General features: G+C 53.5%; 1 protein-coding gene across 2 annotated transcripts in view; it reads right to left on the bottom strand.

The window, feature by feature from the left end:
• Positions 1 to 11,714: 11,714 nt before the first annotated feature.
• NFAM1 (NFAT activating protein with ITAM motif 1) overlaps positions 11,715 to 15,807 on the bottom strand; it is a 48,192-nt gene continuing 44,099 nt past the window's right edge. For both annotated transcript variants that reach the window (XM_054239055.2, XM_054239054.2), the window contains exon 6: positions 11,715 to 14,458. In XM_054239055.2, coding sequence (XP_054095030.2) covers positions 14,402 to 14,458 — 57 coding nt within the window. In that variant the 3' untranslated portion in view covers positions 11,715 to 14,401. The remainder of the gene's footprint in view (positions 14,459 to 15,807) is intronic.

Raw genomic sequence — 15,807 nt, 5'->3', positions numbered from 1 at the left:
GCCGGATGCTGTTCTCTGAGGGGGGAGGGAATTCTTTGGACCCCCACCCAGTAGATCCTTTTGAATGAGAGATAGTGTATGAGATGGGATGGGGGAGAGGGCTTCCTCTGACAAAGGAAGGTGTAGGAGCCACTCCCAGAGTTGGGCAGGGAAGGGTTAATCAACTAGAAAAATGCAGTCTGAGATCTGTCTCCCATAGGCAGCCAGATTGAGACCCGCAGAGGAGGAGCTGGCTTGATGGTGTGGTGAATGAGTTCTTCCTGCATCTCTCTTCACGTGGCATTCTTACAGGGACATCGGTCATTAGATTTAGGTCCCATCCTAATCCCGTATGACCGTATCTTAAGATGACTACGTCTGCAAAGACCCTATATTCCCAATCAGGTTACATTCACAGGTATCAGGAGTCAGGACTTCAACATATCTTTCTGGGGGACACAATTCAACAAGGCTCAATGAGGAAAGAACATTTTGATTAGAAAAGAACAGGAAGAGCAGAGGCCCCGAGGCTGCCCAAGGTGGATGCCCCTGTTGCTGCCCCCTGTTCTCTTGGGCTTCCACAGATCCTCGTGCCTGGCAGCTGCTGAAACACAGTTGGGAGGCAGCTGACCCTCTAGACATCAGGCCGTCTCAGCTGACCCTGCCCAGCCTGGTGCCAGAAGAGGGCCCTGCCTGCCCGCCCGTCCTCCCTCTTCCTGCCTGGTTCTTACTCCCACCCACATCCCAAGATGGACAAAGACAATAGAAGCGGTTTCATAAGCAGCTGGTGATTAATTGCCAAGTCAATTAAAGAGGCAGTAATTGCACTCTGATTTCAGAGGAAGGAGTGATGTCTTGGGTAGGGGTGGGTGGTCAGCTTAGGTCTCCCTGACAAGGCAGAGCCAGAAGACAGAAAGAATTTGAAAAAGCAGGAAGAAAAAACAGGTGCACTTTTTTTTTTTTTTTTTTTTTCCTGAAACGGAGTCTCACTCTGTCTCCCAGGCTGGAGTGCAGTGGTACTATCTTGGCTCACTGCAACCTCCACCTCCTGGTTCAAGTGATTCTCCTGCCTTAGCCTCCCAAGTAGCTGGGAGTACACACGTGTGCTACCATGCCCCACCAATTTTTTAATATTTTTAATTGAAACGGGGTTTTACCATGTTGGCCAGGCTGGTCTTGAACTCATGACCTCAGGCGATCTTCCCGCCTTGGCCTCCCAAAGTGCTGGGACCACAGGCATGAGCCACTGTGCTCCTCTGAAGCACCCAATTTTTTTTTTATTGCATTTTAGGTCTTGGGGTACATGTGAAGAACATGCAAAATAGTTGGATAGGTACACATGTGGCAGTGTGATTTGCTGCCAAGCACTCACTTTTTTTCTTTTCTTTCTTTTTTTTTTTGAGATGGAATTTCGCTCGTTACCCCGGCTGGAATGCAATCTCAGCTCACCGCAACCTCCACCTCCTGGGTTCAAGCAATTCTCCTGCCTCAGCCTCCTGAGTAGCTGGGAGTACAGGCACACACCACCATGCCCAGCTAATTTTTTGTATTTTTAGTAGAGACGGGGTTTCACCATGTTGACCAGGATGGTCTCGATCTATTGACCTCATGATCCACCTGCCTTGGCCTCCCAAAGTGCTGGGATTACAGGCTTGAGCCACCACGCCTGGCCTAGCACCCACTTTTTAAAGGTGCACCTTTCAGCCAGGCAGGGTGACTCACGTCTGTAACCCCAGCACTTTGGGAGGCGAAGGCAGATGGGTTACCTGAGCTCAGAAGTTCAAGATCAGTCTGGCCAACATGGTGAAATCCCATTTCTATTATAAATACCAAAAAAAAAAAAAAAAAAAAATCAGTGGGGCTGTGTGGTATGTATGCGTTCTCTAGTAAAAATTAGCCAGGCATGGTGGGCACACCCGTAGTCCCAGCTACTGGAGAGGCTGAGGCAGGAGAATTGCTTGAATGTGGGAGGCAGTGATTCCACCAAGCCAAGATCGTACCATTGCCTTCCAGCCTGGATGACAGAGTGAGTCTCCCATCTCAAGAAAAAAAAAAAGTAGTTGCTTCAATCATAGCTGCAGTGTTTTATTTGACAGAGTCAGATGAGGGACTTAGATACTTAGGCTCATCTCTGTACTTTTCCATGTCTTTGAAATATTTCATTAACATCCACACACACACAAAAATGGCAGGGGAGAGGTTAAGTGTCTCTAAATTCTAGTTTGGGATTTATAAATGGCATCAAATACCAGTATGCCTTACTTTACACAATGGAGAGGGTCTTAAAATTCTGTGTAAATTGAATCCCATCGGCCCACCCACTACATCTGAACGCCACTGATGCTCTAGCTTCATTTCTGATTGATTTTCCCTGGCAGAGGCGCCAAATTCTTTGCTTTAAGTGTCAGGAGCTCTCTGTCAAGTAGTTAATGACCTATAAAGCACTTAAAACGTACTGGAGGAGATGCGATTTGGAGGCATCCCGCAGTGTATACTCTCTTATTGTCGGTAATCACCCCTCATTTATTTGCTCTTATTGGTTAGGAATTTGCTATCAGATTTTCCTAAAGCCGAGCCCATCAGGAATGGTCCGATTCTATGCCGGCCCAGATGGGTGCTGGGATTGGAACCTAGAAGCAGTGGGCAGTCAGTGTGGCTTCTCTCCTCACGAGCCCTGTGGCTTGGGTGCCCGGGTCGTCTCTCGGCCACACGTTCCCCAGCTCTGCCTCTTGCCAGCTGAGTGACCTTGGGCATTCAGTGCCTGTCTCCAAACCTCACTTTCCTCCACACTGCCCCAGAGCTGGTGCCTGCCCTTGGGCAACTGGAGGATGACTCTAGCCTAGTGAGGTCAGTGCTGGGGGCCAGAGAAGAGCCCCAAGGTCAGGGTGAGCACAGAGGTCATGATGGAGGCATACTCCAGAGTCAGAGGTCACAGAAAGCATCCCCCAAGGGGCACAAAACAGGGTGGGCCACTGACAGGGGTGGGGAGCAGGAGAGCCTCTCAAAGAAGGACCCCGCCTGGGAGGCGGAATAGGCTCTTCTAGGAGGCAAAGTGTCTTCATTTTCTTTCTTTTTTTTTTTTTTGAGACAGTCTTTCTCTGTTGCCCAGGCTGGAATACAATGGCACAATCGATCTTGGCTCACTGCAACCACCACCTCCTGGGTTCAAGCAATTCTCCTGCCTCAGCCTCCTGAGTAGCTGGGACCACAGGTGTGCCCACCACGCCAGGCTAATTTTTGTATTTTTAGTAAAGACAGGGTTTTGCCATGTTGGCCAGGCTGGTGTTGAACTCCTGACCTCAGGTAATTCACCTGCCTCAGCCTCCCAAAGTGCTGGGATTACAGGCATGAGCCACTGTGCCTGGCCAGTGTCTTCATTTTCTATGGCTGCTGTAACCAGTCATCACAAACCTAGTGACTTACAACAACACGTTATCCCTATTGGAGAAACCAGGAGAAAAAAGAAAGAAAATGTTTATAAACCCACAACAAAACACACCTTTATTCTCTTACAGTTCTCAAGATCAGAAATTCAGAATCAGTTTCAACAAGCAGAAACCAGGGTGTTCACAGGGCCACAATCCCTCCAGAGGTGTTGAGGAGTATCCGTTTCCTCGCCCTCTCCTGCTTCTGGGGCTCCATTTTCTGCTATGGCCTCTTCTTCCACCTTCAAAACCAGAGGCGTAGCATCTTCAGACCTCTTTCTCGGCTTCTGTCATCACACCGCCTTCTGCCTTTGGTCTGTAATCTCCCTCTTCTTCCCTCTTGTAAGGGCATTTGTGATCGTAATGATCCAGGATAATCTCCCCATCTCAAGATCCTTAACCACACCTACAGAGCCTTCGCCATATAAGGTAACATTCACAGGTTCCAGGGATTGGGATGTGGACATCTTAGTGGGGGTGAGATTCTTCAGCCTATCACAGAGGGCCACCAAGTAAAGTGGTTCGGATCGCGGATTCTGAAGCCGCTGCTGGGGCCTGAATCTCAGCTGCAGCATCTGCCAGCTAGTTGACTTTGGGTGGGTTGTTACATCTCTCTGAGGCTCAGTTTCCTCATCTGTGAAATGGGATCAATGCCTACTTATTGCCAGATAAAAACTCAATAGGCATTTAACTGTCTGACAGGTAGAGGGAGTTTCATATGTACCAGAGCCTGGACTTTGAAAGAGGCCCCCGCAGGGCCCTTCTGTAGGAGGAAGAGGGAAGGGTGGGAAAGGGGATGGGCAGGGCAGGCTGGCTGGAGGAAGAAGCCAAACCATGTCTCAGCGAAGTGTGTGTGCGCTCTGTCCTAAGCGTAATGAAAGGGGACACAGAAGGTGTTTAAGTAGGGCAATTTTTTTTGTTTATTTATTTTGTTGTGATCTATTGAAATGTAATTCACATGTCATTAATTTTACCCTTTTAAAGTGTACAATTCAAAGGTTTTTAACATATTGGCAAAGTTGCGTAACCATCACTACAGTTGCATTCCAGAACATTTCCATTACCTCATTAAAAAAAATCCCTGTACCCAAGATCCTGGTTCACTGTAACCTCTGTCTCCCGGGTTCAAGGAATTCTCCTGCCTCACCCTCCTGAGTAGCTGGGATTATAGGTGCATGCCACCACGTTTGGCTAATTTTTTTATTTTTAGTAGAGATAGGGTTTCAGCAAGTTGGCCAGGCTGGTCTTTGAACTCCTGACCTCAGGTGATCCACCCACCTTGGCCTCCCAAAGTGTTGGGATTACAGGTGTGAGCTACCGCACCTGGCCCCCATTAGCAGAGCTTCTAAAGCTCTCTGCAATCTTGAACTCCAGGCTTGAACCCAGGAAGAAGGCAGGGGTGTCTTGAGCACCACAATGACCATCTATATTTCTGGAACTGGTCACTTGGCTGTGGATCCTACCCTTATCCCTGGGACTCAGTTGCACAGACTTGTCCCAGTGGGTCAGGAAAGACAGCAGTTCTCCTGGCTCCACCCCTGTCACGTGGCATGCTGGGGTTCTTCAACCATAGGGGGCAGGAGATTGTGAAGCTGCTGAAGGAAGGTGGGTGGCATTTGATGCTGAATGCTGGCTAAGCAGCAATGGCTTATACCAGTAATCCCAGCACTTGGGAGGCCAAGATGGGAGGATTGCTTGAGCTCAGGAGTTTGAGACCCTGCTGGGCAACATGGCAAAATCCTGTCTCTATGAAAAATACAAAGAATTAGCCAGGCATGGTGGTGCACACCTGTAGTCCCAGCTACTTGGGAGGCTAAGGCAGAGGATTGCTTGAGCTCAGGAGGTTGAGGCTGCAGTGAGCTGTGATCGCACCTCTATACTCCAGCCTGGATAACAGAATGAGACCGTGTCTCAAAAACAAACAAACAAAAACAAACCGCACACACATTGAAAACAATTTTTTGGAAAACCATCCAATCAGCTAGCAAGAGAGAGAAAAGAGCTTCCCCAGTGCTCTCCACACCCCCTTGCCACCACCTCCGGCCAGGCTGGCTACTTGGGGGAGTCCCAGGCCCCAAATGGTCAGGGACATGTGGCCCAGCCTAGAGGCAGCTGAGGCAGGAGGGAGGCCATCTGGTGAGGCGACAGGTATCGGTCAGGACATTGCTGAGTCCGCTGAGGCATCCTCTGGCCGTCACAAGGGCTTCTGGGATCAATTAGCAGAACCACCCTAACAGGGCTCACGACCTCTGAAGCAGGCACATGTCCTCAGAGCCCCTCGACAGTCTTGGCACCCAGGAATCCAAGGGGGGCGGGGCCAGGAATGCCCGCCTTTCCCCTGTGCCTGGACTCGCCTCCAACAGCTGAGCACACAGCCTCCCTGGAGGCTGCTGGCCTTCCAGAGACTGCGCTTTTCATTGCCTCGCTTCTCCTGATGTTGCGGGTGTAGCAACATGTCTGTCTCAGTTTTCACATATGTATAATGGGTCACATACAAATTAAAGACCACTTCCTGGAAACCGAAAAAAGTTCTCCATTTTTCACTAAGAAACAGGTGTTGAATCACCAGCAAAGAGAGATTCCTTTATTTTTTGAGCAAATAGCTCCTAAACTGATACTGTGAGTCAGGCAAAGACAAAGAGAGACAGATGAGGTGTTTGCTCCATTTGGGAAGCTTGGGAATTCTGGGGGGAGTTGGATGTGTGTGAATTGATTCAGTTCAAGGAGGTCAAAGCAATAAGAGGATTGAAAAACTGCTTGGAGTGAGGGGGGCAGGAGGGGGCAGGAGGGGGCTCTAAGGAAGACTTCATGGTGGAGGTAGCTTTTTTTTTTAAGATGGATCTTGCTCTGTGGCTATTATCTGTGGCATGTGCCACCACACCAAGGTAATTTTTGTATTTTTAGTAGAGATGGGGTTGGTAATTTTTGTATTTTTAGTAGACATGTTGGCCAGGCTGGTCTCGAACTCCTGATCTCAGGTGATCCACCTGCCTCAGCCTCCCAAAGTGCTGGGATTGTAGGTGTGAGCCACTGTACCTGGCTGGAGGTAGCATTTGAGCAGGAATTCCTCAGGCAAAGAATAGGGTGCAGGGCCTCAGGGCAGAGAGAATGGTAGGAGCCCAGGCTTAGAGGTGGGGAGCTCAGCATCTTGGAGAACAGCAGCTATGGACAGAAGCATCAGTGGAGCTGGGGGTGACTTTGGGCCAGCAGGAGCCAATCAGAAATGAGCTGGTAGACTCTGAAGACAGGATTGTCCATTTCTTATTCCAGCCACAGCACTGGGCTTGACACATAGTTGGAACAGGACAAATGTTGTTAAAAAAATGAAGGGATGGCTGGGTTTGGTGGCTCACGCCTGTCAGCACTTTGGGAGGCTGAGGCAGCTGGATCACCTAAGGACAGGAGTTTGAGACCAGCCTGGCCAACATGGTGAAACCCTGTCTCTACTAAAAATACAAAAAATTAGCCAGGAATGGTGGCACATACCCCTAATTCCAGCTACCTGGGAAGCTGAGGCAGGAAAATTGCTTGAACCTGGGAGGCAGAGGTTGCAGTGAGCAGAGATCACACCATTGCACTCCAGCCTGGGTGATGGGAGAGAAACCCTGTCTCAAACAAATAAACAAACAAAAAGAGGCCAGGCATGGTGGCTTATATCTGTAATCCCAGGACTGTGGGAGGCCAAGGTGGACCGATTACTTGAAGTCAGGAGTTTGAGACCAGCCTGACCAATACAGTGAAACCCTGTCTCTACTAAAAATGCAAAAAAATTAGCTGAGCATGGTGGTGCGGGCCTGTAATCCCAGCTACTCAGGAGGCTGGGGGAGGAGAATTGCTTGAACCCAAGAGGTGGAGGTTGCAGTAGGTCGAGATCATGCCATTGCACTCCAGCCTGGGGCTCAAAAAAAAAAAAAAAAGAGTGAAGAAGTGGAAAGAGCCCTGAATGTGAAACTAAGAGGTTGAGTCCCAATCCTGTGGACAGTGGAAGCCACGGTGAGGTTTGGTATAGGGTGTGAGGTAGGGGTCATGTACAGGTTTGGCTCTCCCAGCACCACTTATTGAAAAGACTGTTTTTTCCCCATTAAATGATGGTGGCCCCCTTGTTGGAATGAATTGACTGCAACCATAAGGTATGGCAGGCTTTTGAGGGAGGAATGGTGTGGTCAGATCTGTGCTATAGAAAAATCAGGTGAGACTTGTTTGGATTGGGAATGGCTGGAAGGAGGAGGGGTTCGAGGGAGGCTCTTATGCGTGGACTTAATGGGTGACAGAAGGGGCATCTGGGGAGAAGAGACCTCCCTGGATCAGCCCATGGCAGGGAGCAAGGTACAGGGCTGTGTCCTGAGCCAAGGCCAGGATCTGGCCCACTTGGGCCTGGGAGCTCATTGGGGAATGGGGATGGCGCAGGCAAGGGGGAGACAGAGAAAGTGCCATCACTTCTTGGTCCCTCAAGGTCCACAAAGTGGTAAAAATAAAACCCACTCCAGCCATTCGCAAAATTCGTTCTCAGGTAATGAGAGGATTGTAAAGGCAAAACAATGCCAATTACAGCGGCATTATCCTGGATTATCGAGCTTCTAAGAGGCGGCTCACACCTCCAGGCATGCTGTGCCTGGGAATTTCCAGGGTAGACAGGATCAGAGCATTCAAGCTGCCAGGATCCAGGCCTCACAGCGGGTGTGGGCTGCTGGGAAGGCCCAACCCCTGTGTCTCTAAGGACCTGCCTACATTTCCCCAAGGAGATAGACTACTAGGAGGCAGGAGAACTCCCCCAACTTCACACACACACACACACACACACACACACACTTACTTCTGAGAAACTGGGTATGAGGAATGCGAGGCTGCCAGTCCATCACTGAAGGAAATCTGTCCTTCTATGGGCTTCCCTAGTCCTGGGGGCACCACATCTCTCAGTGGCTCTTTCTGCCTCCCCCATCCCCTCCCACATCCCCTCCCCCACCCGGCCTGGGTGATGGCAGGACCGCATACCCACCAAAGCAGCCCAGCCTTGTTCCTCCTGGGCTGTGTGACCCGGAGCCAGTCAGCTTCTCTGAGCAGTAGCTTCTGCTTCAGTAAAATAGAGAGATCACCTCTGCCCACCATCCCTGACCTATTTTCAGGATTAAATGAGATATTCTAGATAAAGAGTCCGAGGAATATAAACCAGTCCAACTTCAGGGCTGACAATTAGTGACTGTTAGAACAGTGAATTTTCCATGCCCCGGGCCCTAGGAGTCCCTTCTCATCTCCCATGGAGAAAGTTTAGCAGATGTGCGTGTACAAGGATATCCCCTGCAGCCAGCCGCTTATGTGAGGTTGAAAAACCATAAACAACTGAAAAGACCTTCAATATGGGCCTGATTACATTGGATCCATCTGTCCTGCAGGATCCTTGGCTGTAATTGGAGTCTGGCAGCTCCTGCGTTCTGTCTCCGTCTCCGTCTCCGTCTCCGGCAGATCCCACCACGTGGGGCTGCATCAACAAAGCAAGTGCAAACACCACCTACAGAATGAGTCCATCACGGCTGTGCGGAAGCTCCATCTTTCCCATGTTCACAGGTATGCGCCTAGATGCAATCAGAGCAGCAAGGAAGAGAACACTCCCAAATGACCCGGTTGGTTACTGCTGCAGAAGGGAGGAGTAGGGAGGCTGGGAGGTGGCAGGTGCATTGGGGGAATTCCACTTTGCTGCAGTTTTAATGTTTTACTGCAACATATGCCTGTGTCACCCACATATGTCACACAGACACACACAACACACACGCTAACAGCAAGTGCAGAGAGTCTGGCCTGACCCACGCTCAGTCAAGGCTGAGGCCATCATTCTGACCACAGCCTCGTGCTTAAGACTGGGGAAGCCCCTCAGGTGGGCAAATGACATCCCCTGGCATTTCGGGGAACGGAGCGATGCCACTCATCCTGGCTGGACTGAGCCACCCCTCCTGCATAAGCTGTCTGCCAAGAAAACTATTGAACTATGCAAAATCCATCTCTGAAATCCCAGAGGTGTCTTTAGAATGGAGCGTGGCCTTTAAATTAGAATGTGCTTTTAAAAAAAGAAAAAGGAAAAGCAGGTTTTGCCTGTAACTTGAGCTCAGGTTTGTGACAGTGGGTGGCCAGAGAGCACTGCCCATCCTGGCCAAGGCCACCAGGCTCAGGTCCGTAATACTGGCTGTGAAGGGAGCCCCAGCCCCACCAGGTTCTGCGGAGAACCAGCACATGTTCCCATGGAAACTCTGCTGCCAGAATCCTCTGGAAATGTTTGCTGAGGAGGGAACACCGCTTCCCGCACCCACTTCAATTTCTGGGCTGGTGGTAGATGCTGGCCACAGACTGACCTCTAAAGGAAGTCCCTGGGCCCCCTGCTAAGGTGGCACCAGACTTGCCTGGTCCCAGAGGGCAGCCAGTGGCCTCCTAGCTTGGTTCTGGGCCCCTGCCTGCAAGCACACAAGGCAAGGAGGGCTTTGGCAGGCTGGCAGAACTGAGGGGCAAGGCCCCTGCTCCAAGAGGCTGGTTTCCCAGGATGATTTTCTCAAGCAAGTGCTGACAGAGCAGGAGCCAACGGGGATGGGGGAAGATGGGGGGGATGGGGGGTTGACAAGGCTGAAACCCATGGAAGGGGTCAATTTCCTAGAGGCAGGGAGGCCTGGGGGTGCCAGATGTGGCTGAGATGTGTCTGCAGAGGGCAAGGCTGGGAAGACCTAGGAGGGCAGGCTAGGCGGGGAGATGGTAGGAAATCCCACCAGGACAGGGGGCAGTGGGCAGAGGGAAGCATCAGCTGAGACTCAGAGACCTGGGCAGGGGCCTGCAGGGGCTGCCTGGAGCTTCCCTTCCCCACCCTAAGCCTATCCTGCTCAGGACTGCTCACATCCGCCCTTCCTGGAAGGCCCTCGGCTCCCCTTCACCTGGGCCTCAGCTACTTCACTCAAGCCACCCCCACCCCCACTCTCAGCTCTTCTCCAGGCCCATTCATTCAGCTCTTGCTGAGCCAGCATCTTCCTCCGTTCACCTCTCTGCTTGCCTTGCCCCCATCCCCCAGCTCTGGGCAGCCCTGGCCTGTCCCCCTGAACCCCGCAGGCACTCCTTGCAGGTATGGCTGCAGAGCCCGGGCCCCAGCTCCCAGGGAGGCCTGCTTGCCACTTACACCCTCTGCACTGCCCCAGCAGCCTGTTTCTTCTGAAGGACGAATCTAGAAGGAAATGCTCACCCACTGAGCCTCTGCCTGAGCCAGGGAGCCAGGGAGCCAGGGAGTCCCCATTTGTCCTTTCTGAGAGACACTGAGCAGTTTTTTTTTTTTTTTTTTTGGACAGAGTCATGCTCTGTTACCCTGGCTGGCATGCAGTGGGGCCATCTCGACTCACTACAACCTCTGCTTCCCGGGTTCAAGCGATTCTCCTGCCTTAGCCTCCTGAGTAGCTGGGACTACAGGTGCCCACCATCACACCAGGCTAATTGTACTTTTAGTAGAGCTGGGGTTTCGCCATGTTGGCCAGGCTGGTCTCAAACTCCTGGCCTTAAGTGATACACCCGCCTCGCCCTCCCAAAGTGCTGAGATCACAAGCAGGAGCCACCCACCACACCTGGCCTGAGCTGTCTTGACTGTCACTAGAAACCGAGGCTCAGGTGGCCAGGGACTTGCCAAGGCCACAAGGCTATGGGGACTGGAGCAGGGATTCAAGGGAGGCCCTGGGGCCACCCAGACTGTGATGCTCTCAAAAGCAGTTTTCTTCTCTTCTCTCCTCCACCCATTCCGAGTGGAAAGCGAGCTTTCACCCCAGCAGCTCACATTCATGCCCTCTCTGTCCTCTTTCTGTTCTTCTTCCTCCCCCCACCCACTGCCCCCTGCACCTCCCACCCTGAAGTTCACTGCCACCCCTTGCCCTGAGCCAGCTCGCCTCTGCAGGCTGTCAGTCCTGGGGGCTCAGAACAGGTGTTCAGTCCTCTTTGCTGCCAGCAGAAGTTTTAGAACTTTCTTGCCCTACCCTCCCTTGGGTCAAAGCCCTCTAGGGTCCTGTCCTTCCATGCTGCTGCCTCCTCCCCCTCCCCTCCCCCTCCTCTCCTCCCCTCCCCCTCCTCCCCCTCCTCTTCCCCTTCCCCTTCCCCTCCCCCTCCTCTCTCTCCCCCTCCCCCTCCTCCTCCCCCTTCCCTCCTCTTTCTCCCAGCCTTTCTCCTTGCTCACTGAAGACCTCAGCACCCACTGCCTCCCAGCCTTGCCCTGAACCAAGCACAGCTGACCACCATGCTGGCAATGTCTACGTCCACCAGAGGGGTGATGTTCAGCCCCCAAGAACCTCCTAGGCCGCAGGGAAGAGTTGGAATTTTATTCCAAGTGAGGCAAAAACCATGCAAGGTGTGGAGCGGGCGGGGGGTGGTCCAAGGCCAGGTGTGGGTTTCATCAGGGTCTGCTGGGGGCAGGGCAGCTGCAGGAGGCCGTGTTGGTGACGCCTGGGCTAGGGCACAGTGGTAAAGCTCCCTCCAGGCTCCCCTCTCTACGCCTGAAACACACTGGAAAAGGCTGAGTCCCAGCTGGAGTGTCCAGGGTCTGGGAGCTGAGATTAGAGAGGCCCAGGAGGTAGGGGAGGCAGGCCCAGTGCGGGGGCCTCTCCTTGTCTTGCTGGCTTTGGAGTTCCTGGGGCAGCTCCCTGCACCTTGAGTAGCATGGCCCCCCATTGCCCTGACCCTCGCCCCACCTCAGGCTGGTGGAGCCAGGAGCCTGGGAAGCTGCCGTGCACACCTATCAGCTTCACCTCAAACAGGCCCCAAGTTCATTCAAACCCAGCCTCTGGGAGCAGGGGCCTTGCCGCTTGGTTCTGCCAGCCTGCTAAAGCCCTCCTCACTATGTGTGCTCACAGGCAGGTGCCCCAAACAAGCTGGGAGGCCACTGGCTGTCCTGTGGGACCAGGGAAATCTGGTGCCACCCTAGCAGAGGGTGCAGGGACTTCTGGAGGTCAGTCAGTGCCCAGTCTCTACCACCAGCCTTCCCATCCTTGCAGGGAGAGCCCTGACCTGCAGAACCGAAGGCGCCTCTGCCAGCTGGTAGCCCCGTGCTGCTTGGGGGCAGGAGCACGGCCTGTGCCTTGGGCTCCCCACCCTCCCTGGGCACATTTGGGGTTTGGGCAGCCCACAAAGTGGGGTGGGAGGATTGGCCCATTTCACAAATGAGCAAAGGTGGGTGAACTCGAGGAGGATGCGGGAGGGGAGAGAGAAAGCAGAGCCCAACAGCCCAGGAATGCCTCGGCCCAGCCACTGCCTGCCTGGGGATGGGTTTCTGGCTGCAGTGCAGGGCTGCTGTGAGGAGGAAATGAGGTGACGTGGGCACTCGGAACAGCAGGCATGGCTCAGGGCCAGGCACTGGGAGCCACTGTCCCCATGGGGCCTGAGCTTCTGCCTCAGAGGGATCCTTTGGCTGCCCATGAGGGTTCCAGCACCAAATCCCACAGCTGGACCACTTAGGACCTCAATCCACAGGGGACCAGGGCTGGGCTTACAGCAGATAAAGACAGAGCAGGAGGGCTGGATGACACCACAGGTGGTAGGCACAGGACAGGCCAGACAGAAGGGGCTTTGGGGCACTGCACCTTGGGTGGAAGGAGGGATGGCTGAGGCCGGGCTGTGGAGAAGGCCTGAGGGTAACCAAGGAGATGACACAGGTCAGTGGGAGTGGGGACCCTTAGTAGGGAGGGGGAGCTTCAGGCTATCCATTCAGCTCTTTTTTTTTTTTTTTTTTTTTTAGACAAAGTCTCGCTCTGTCGCCAGGATGGAGTACAGTGGTGCAATCTCAGCTTGCTATAATCTCTGCCTCCCAGTTTAAGCAATTCTCCTGCCTCAGCCTCCCAAGTGACTGGGGCTACAGGCATACACCATCACGCCCAGCTAATTTTTGTATTTTTAGTAAAAACGGGGTTTCACCATGTTGGCCAGGTTGGTCTTGATATCTTGACCTCGTGATCCACCTGCCTCGGCCTCCCAAAGTGCTGGGATTACAGGTGTGAGCCACCGCACCGGGCCTTTTTTTTTTTTTTTTTGAGACTGAGTTTCGCTCTTGTTACCCAGGCTGGAGTGCAATGGCACGATCTCGGCTCACCGCAACCTCTGCCTCCTGGGTTCAAGCAATTCTCCTGCCTCAGTCTCCCGAGTAGCTGAGACTACAGGCGCGCACCACCACACCCAGCTAATTTTTGTATTTTTAGTAGAGACGGGGTTTTACCTTGTTGACCAGGATGGTCATGATTTCTTGACCTCGTTATCCACCCGCCTCGGCCTCCCAAAGTGCTGGGATTATGGGCATGAGCAACTGCGCCCGGCCTTCAGCTCCTGTTTAGCCAGCACCCTCCTCCCCTCATCCGTCCCTCTGCCTTCACCCCAAACATGCCAGAATCTCCTTCCTCACTAGCTTGTACCCAAGCCCTCTCTGCTCCAGGTCCCCAGCCTGCTGTGTTCTAGACCTCTAGATCTGTCCCTGATACCAGTCTGGCCTCTGCAGGGGTTCATCGTCCTTGCCCGCCCCGCAGACCTCCCATGCCAGCCCTGTGTGGCTGCCCCATGTCTCTGGCCCAGCTGGGCAGGTGGGAGTTTGAGCGGCTGCTCCCCACACAGCCCCTGCCGGGTCCTCCCTCAGCTCAGAGGCTGCCCTGCTGGCCGAGGTGCAGGCTGGTGCCAAGAGAGCATGCTGCTCTGTCAGTGAGAGGTGGCATCCAGGAGACCCCTTGAAGACTGAGGAGCGCTTTGCCGGTTGGGCCAAGGGAGGAAGGGAGGAAGGGAGCGTCTGGCAGAAGGACCAGCCTGGGCAAAGGCCCCAAGATGTGAAACCCTTGGTGGCTGAGTCACAGAATGGGGGGAGTGGGGCCAGCCAAGGAAGAAAGGGCCTTGAATGTGAGGGTGAGATGATGGGGTGTCCCTGGGGGCCTTTCTCCCAATTCAGGGCAAGTCCTTTGGTGGCAGGGGCTGCCCGGTCCTCTGACCCAGGGCAAGCTCTGCGGGTGGTGGAGCCCACTTTAGAGGTTTTCATAGACCAGGCTAAGTTTGTCATCTTTGAATCTATGCAGTCTCTCCTGCATAGAAAAGAAGAAAGGGAGGGAGGGAGAGAAAGAGAGAAAATGCCGGTTAGGAAGGGAATGAACTTACACTCCTTTAGTTTTAGCTGGAGGGAAACAGATCACTTCCTGTGTAGCTCGGATGGAGGGCCTGCCCTCTGTCTCCAAGGCCACCTCCCAGCCTCTTCCCCCACCACGCTACCCCACTCCTGCTCTCTGCCCTCCAGCCACATGGGCCTCCCCTTCCAGCCTCAGAGCTTCCCCCACAGCTCTGTCCTCAGCCTTCTGCCCTCTGTCTGGGATGTGCCTCCTCCCATAGACTCACCTGTTCCGACTGCCTCCTATTCATCTGGTTACCGGCTCATGGTAGGGTCCCAGGACCCCCTCCCCGTCCCTGCCCTGGCTGGTCCCTCCCAGAAGACCACCCTTCACAAGAGGGCTACAAATACCGCTGTGTGTCCATGGGGTCAGTGACCTGTTCCTACAGACTGTGGTTCCCAGAGGCCAGAGACATGCCTAGTTCTCCTGACCAGCACCCCAGGGCCTGGCACAGGGTGGGCACTGCCTGAGATAGCCCAGACATCCCTTGGGGTCCCAGGCCGGGGGAAACCCTGCTTTCACTCGGGGTCAGTTGAGGGCTGAGTATAGAAAGGGCTACAAGAATAGGCAATTTAACAAATAGTGCCAGCCTGGGCCAGTAGGCCAAGTGCCAGCCTCCCTGATGGGTGCACCAAGATGCCCACGAGCTGCTGTTCTGACTGAATGACACCTCACACTTCACAGTGCTGACAGCTCTGGCGCAGATGTCACTCAACTTGGAACACATCTAACTCAGGAGCAGCTGGTATTGCAGGAAAGCATTGCTCACCCACTTTACAGATGAGCAAACAGGTTTGAGAGAAGGTATGGTTGCCTAATATGCCCGAGGCTCTGTCACGACCATGGCAGAGACCTGACCCGAAGCCCAGCTTCTAACAGCTCACACTCTAGCTCCAGACTTGAGCCAACACCGGCCTGGGGGCAGCTGGAAGCCTAACACCCCCTGTGCTTGGCCAGTGTGGACACTGTGCCCGTGGTAGTTACACTGGCTCACAGTGCGTGGGCACAGCGGGTCCCAGGCAGCTCCCTCACTGAAAATCTCCGAGGTGAGTACAGTTAGGTGGCCCAGTCTGCACACATGGAGATTCAGACACAGAGAAGTTAGTTGCCTCACCCAGGGCTGCACAGTGGCTAAGGGACGGAGCAGGAACTCAAACCCTCTAGTCCTAACCAGCAGGCCAGCTGCCACCAGGAGAAGGCTGGGATTCCACAGCAGGTGGGTCATTTCCATGTCCCATTTGCCCCCCACTTCACCCATGATGGGAGGG

Source organism: Callithrix jacchus, chromosome 1 (assembly GCF_049354715.1).
Source record: "Callithrix jacchus isolate 240 chromosome 1, calJac240_pri, whole genome shotgun sequence".
NCBI lineage: Eukaryota > Metazoa > Chordata > Mammalia > Primates > Cebidae > Callithrix > Callithrix jacchus.
The sequence above is the reverse complement of the archived record's forward strand: the minus strand, read 5'-3'. Positions and strand labels throughout refer to the sequence as shown.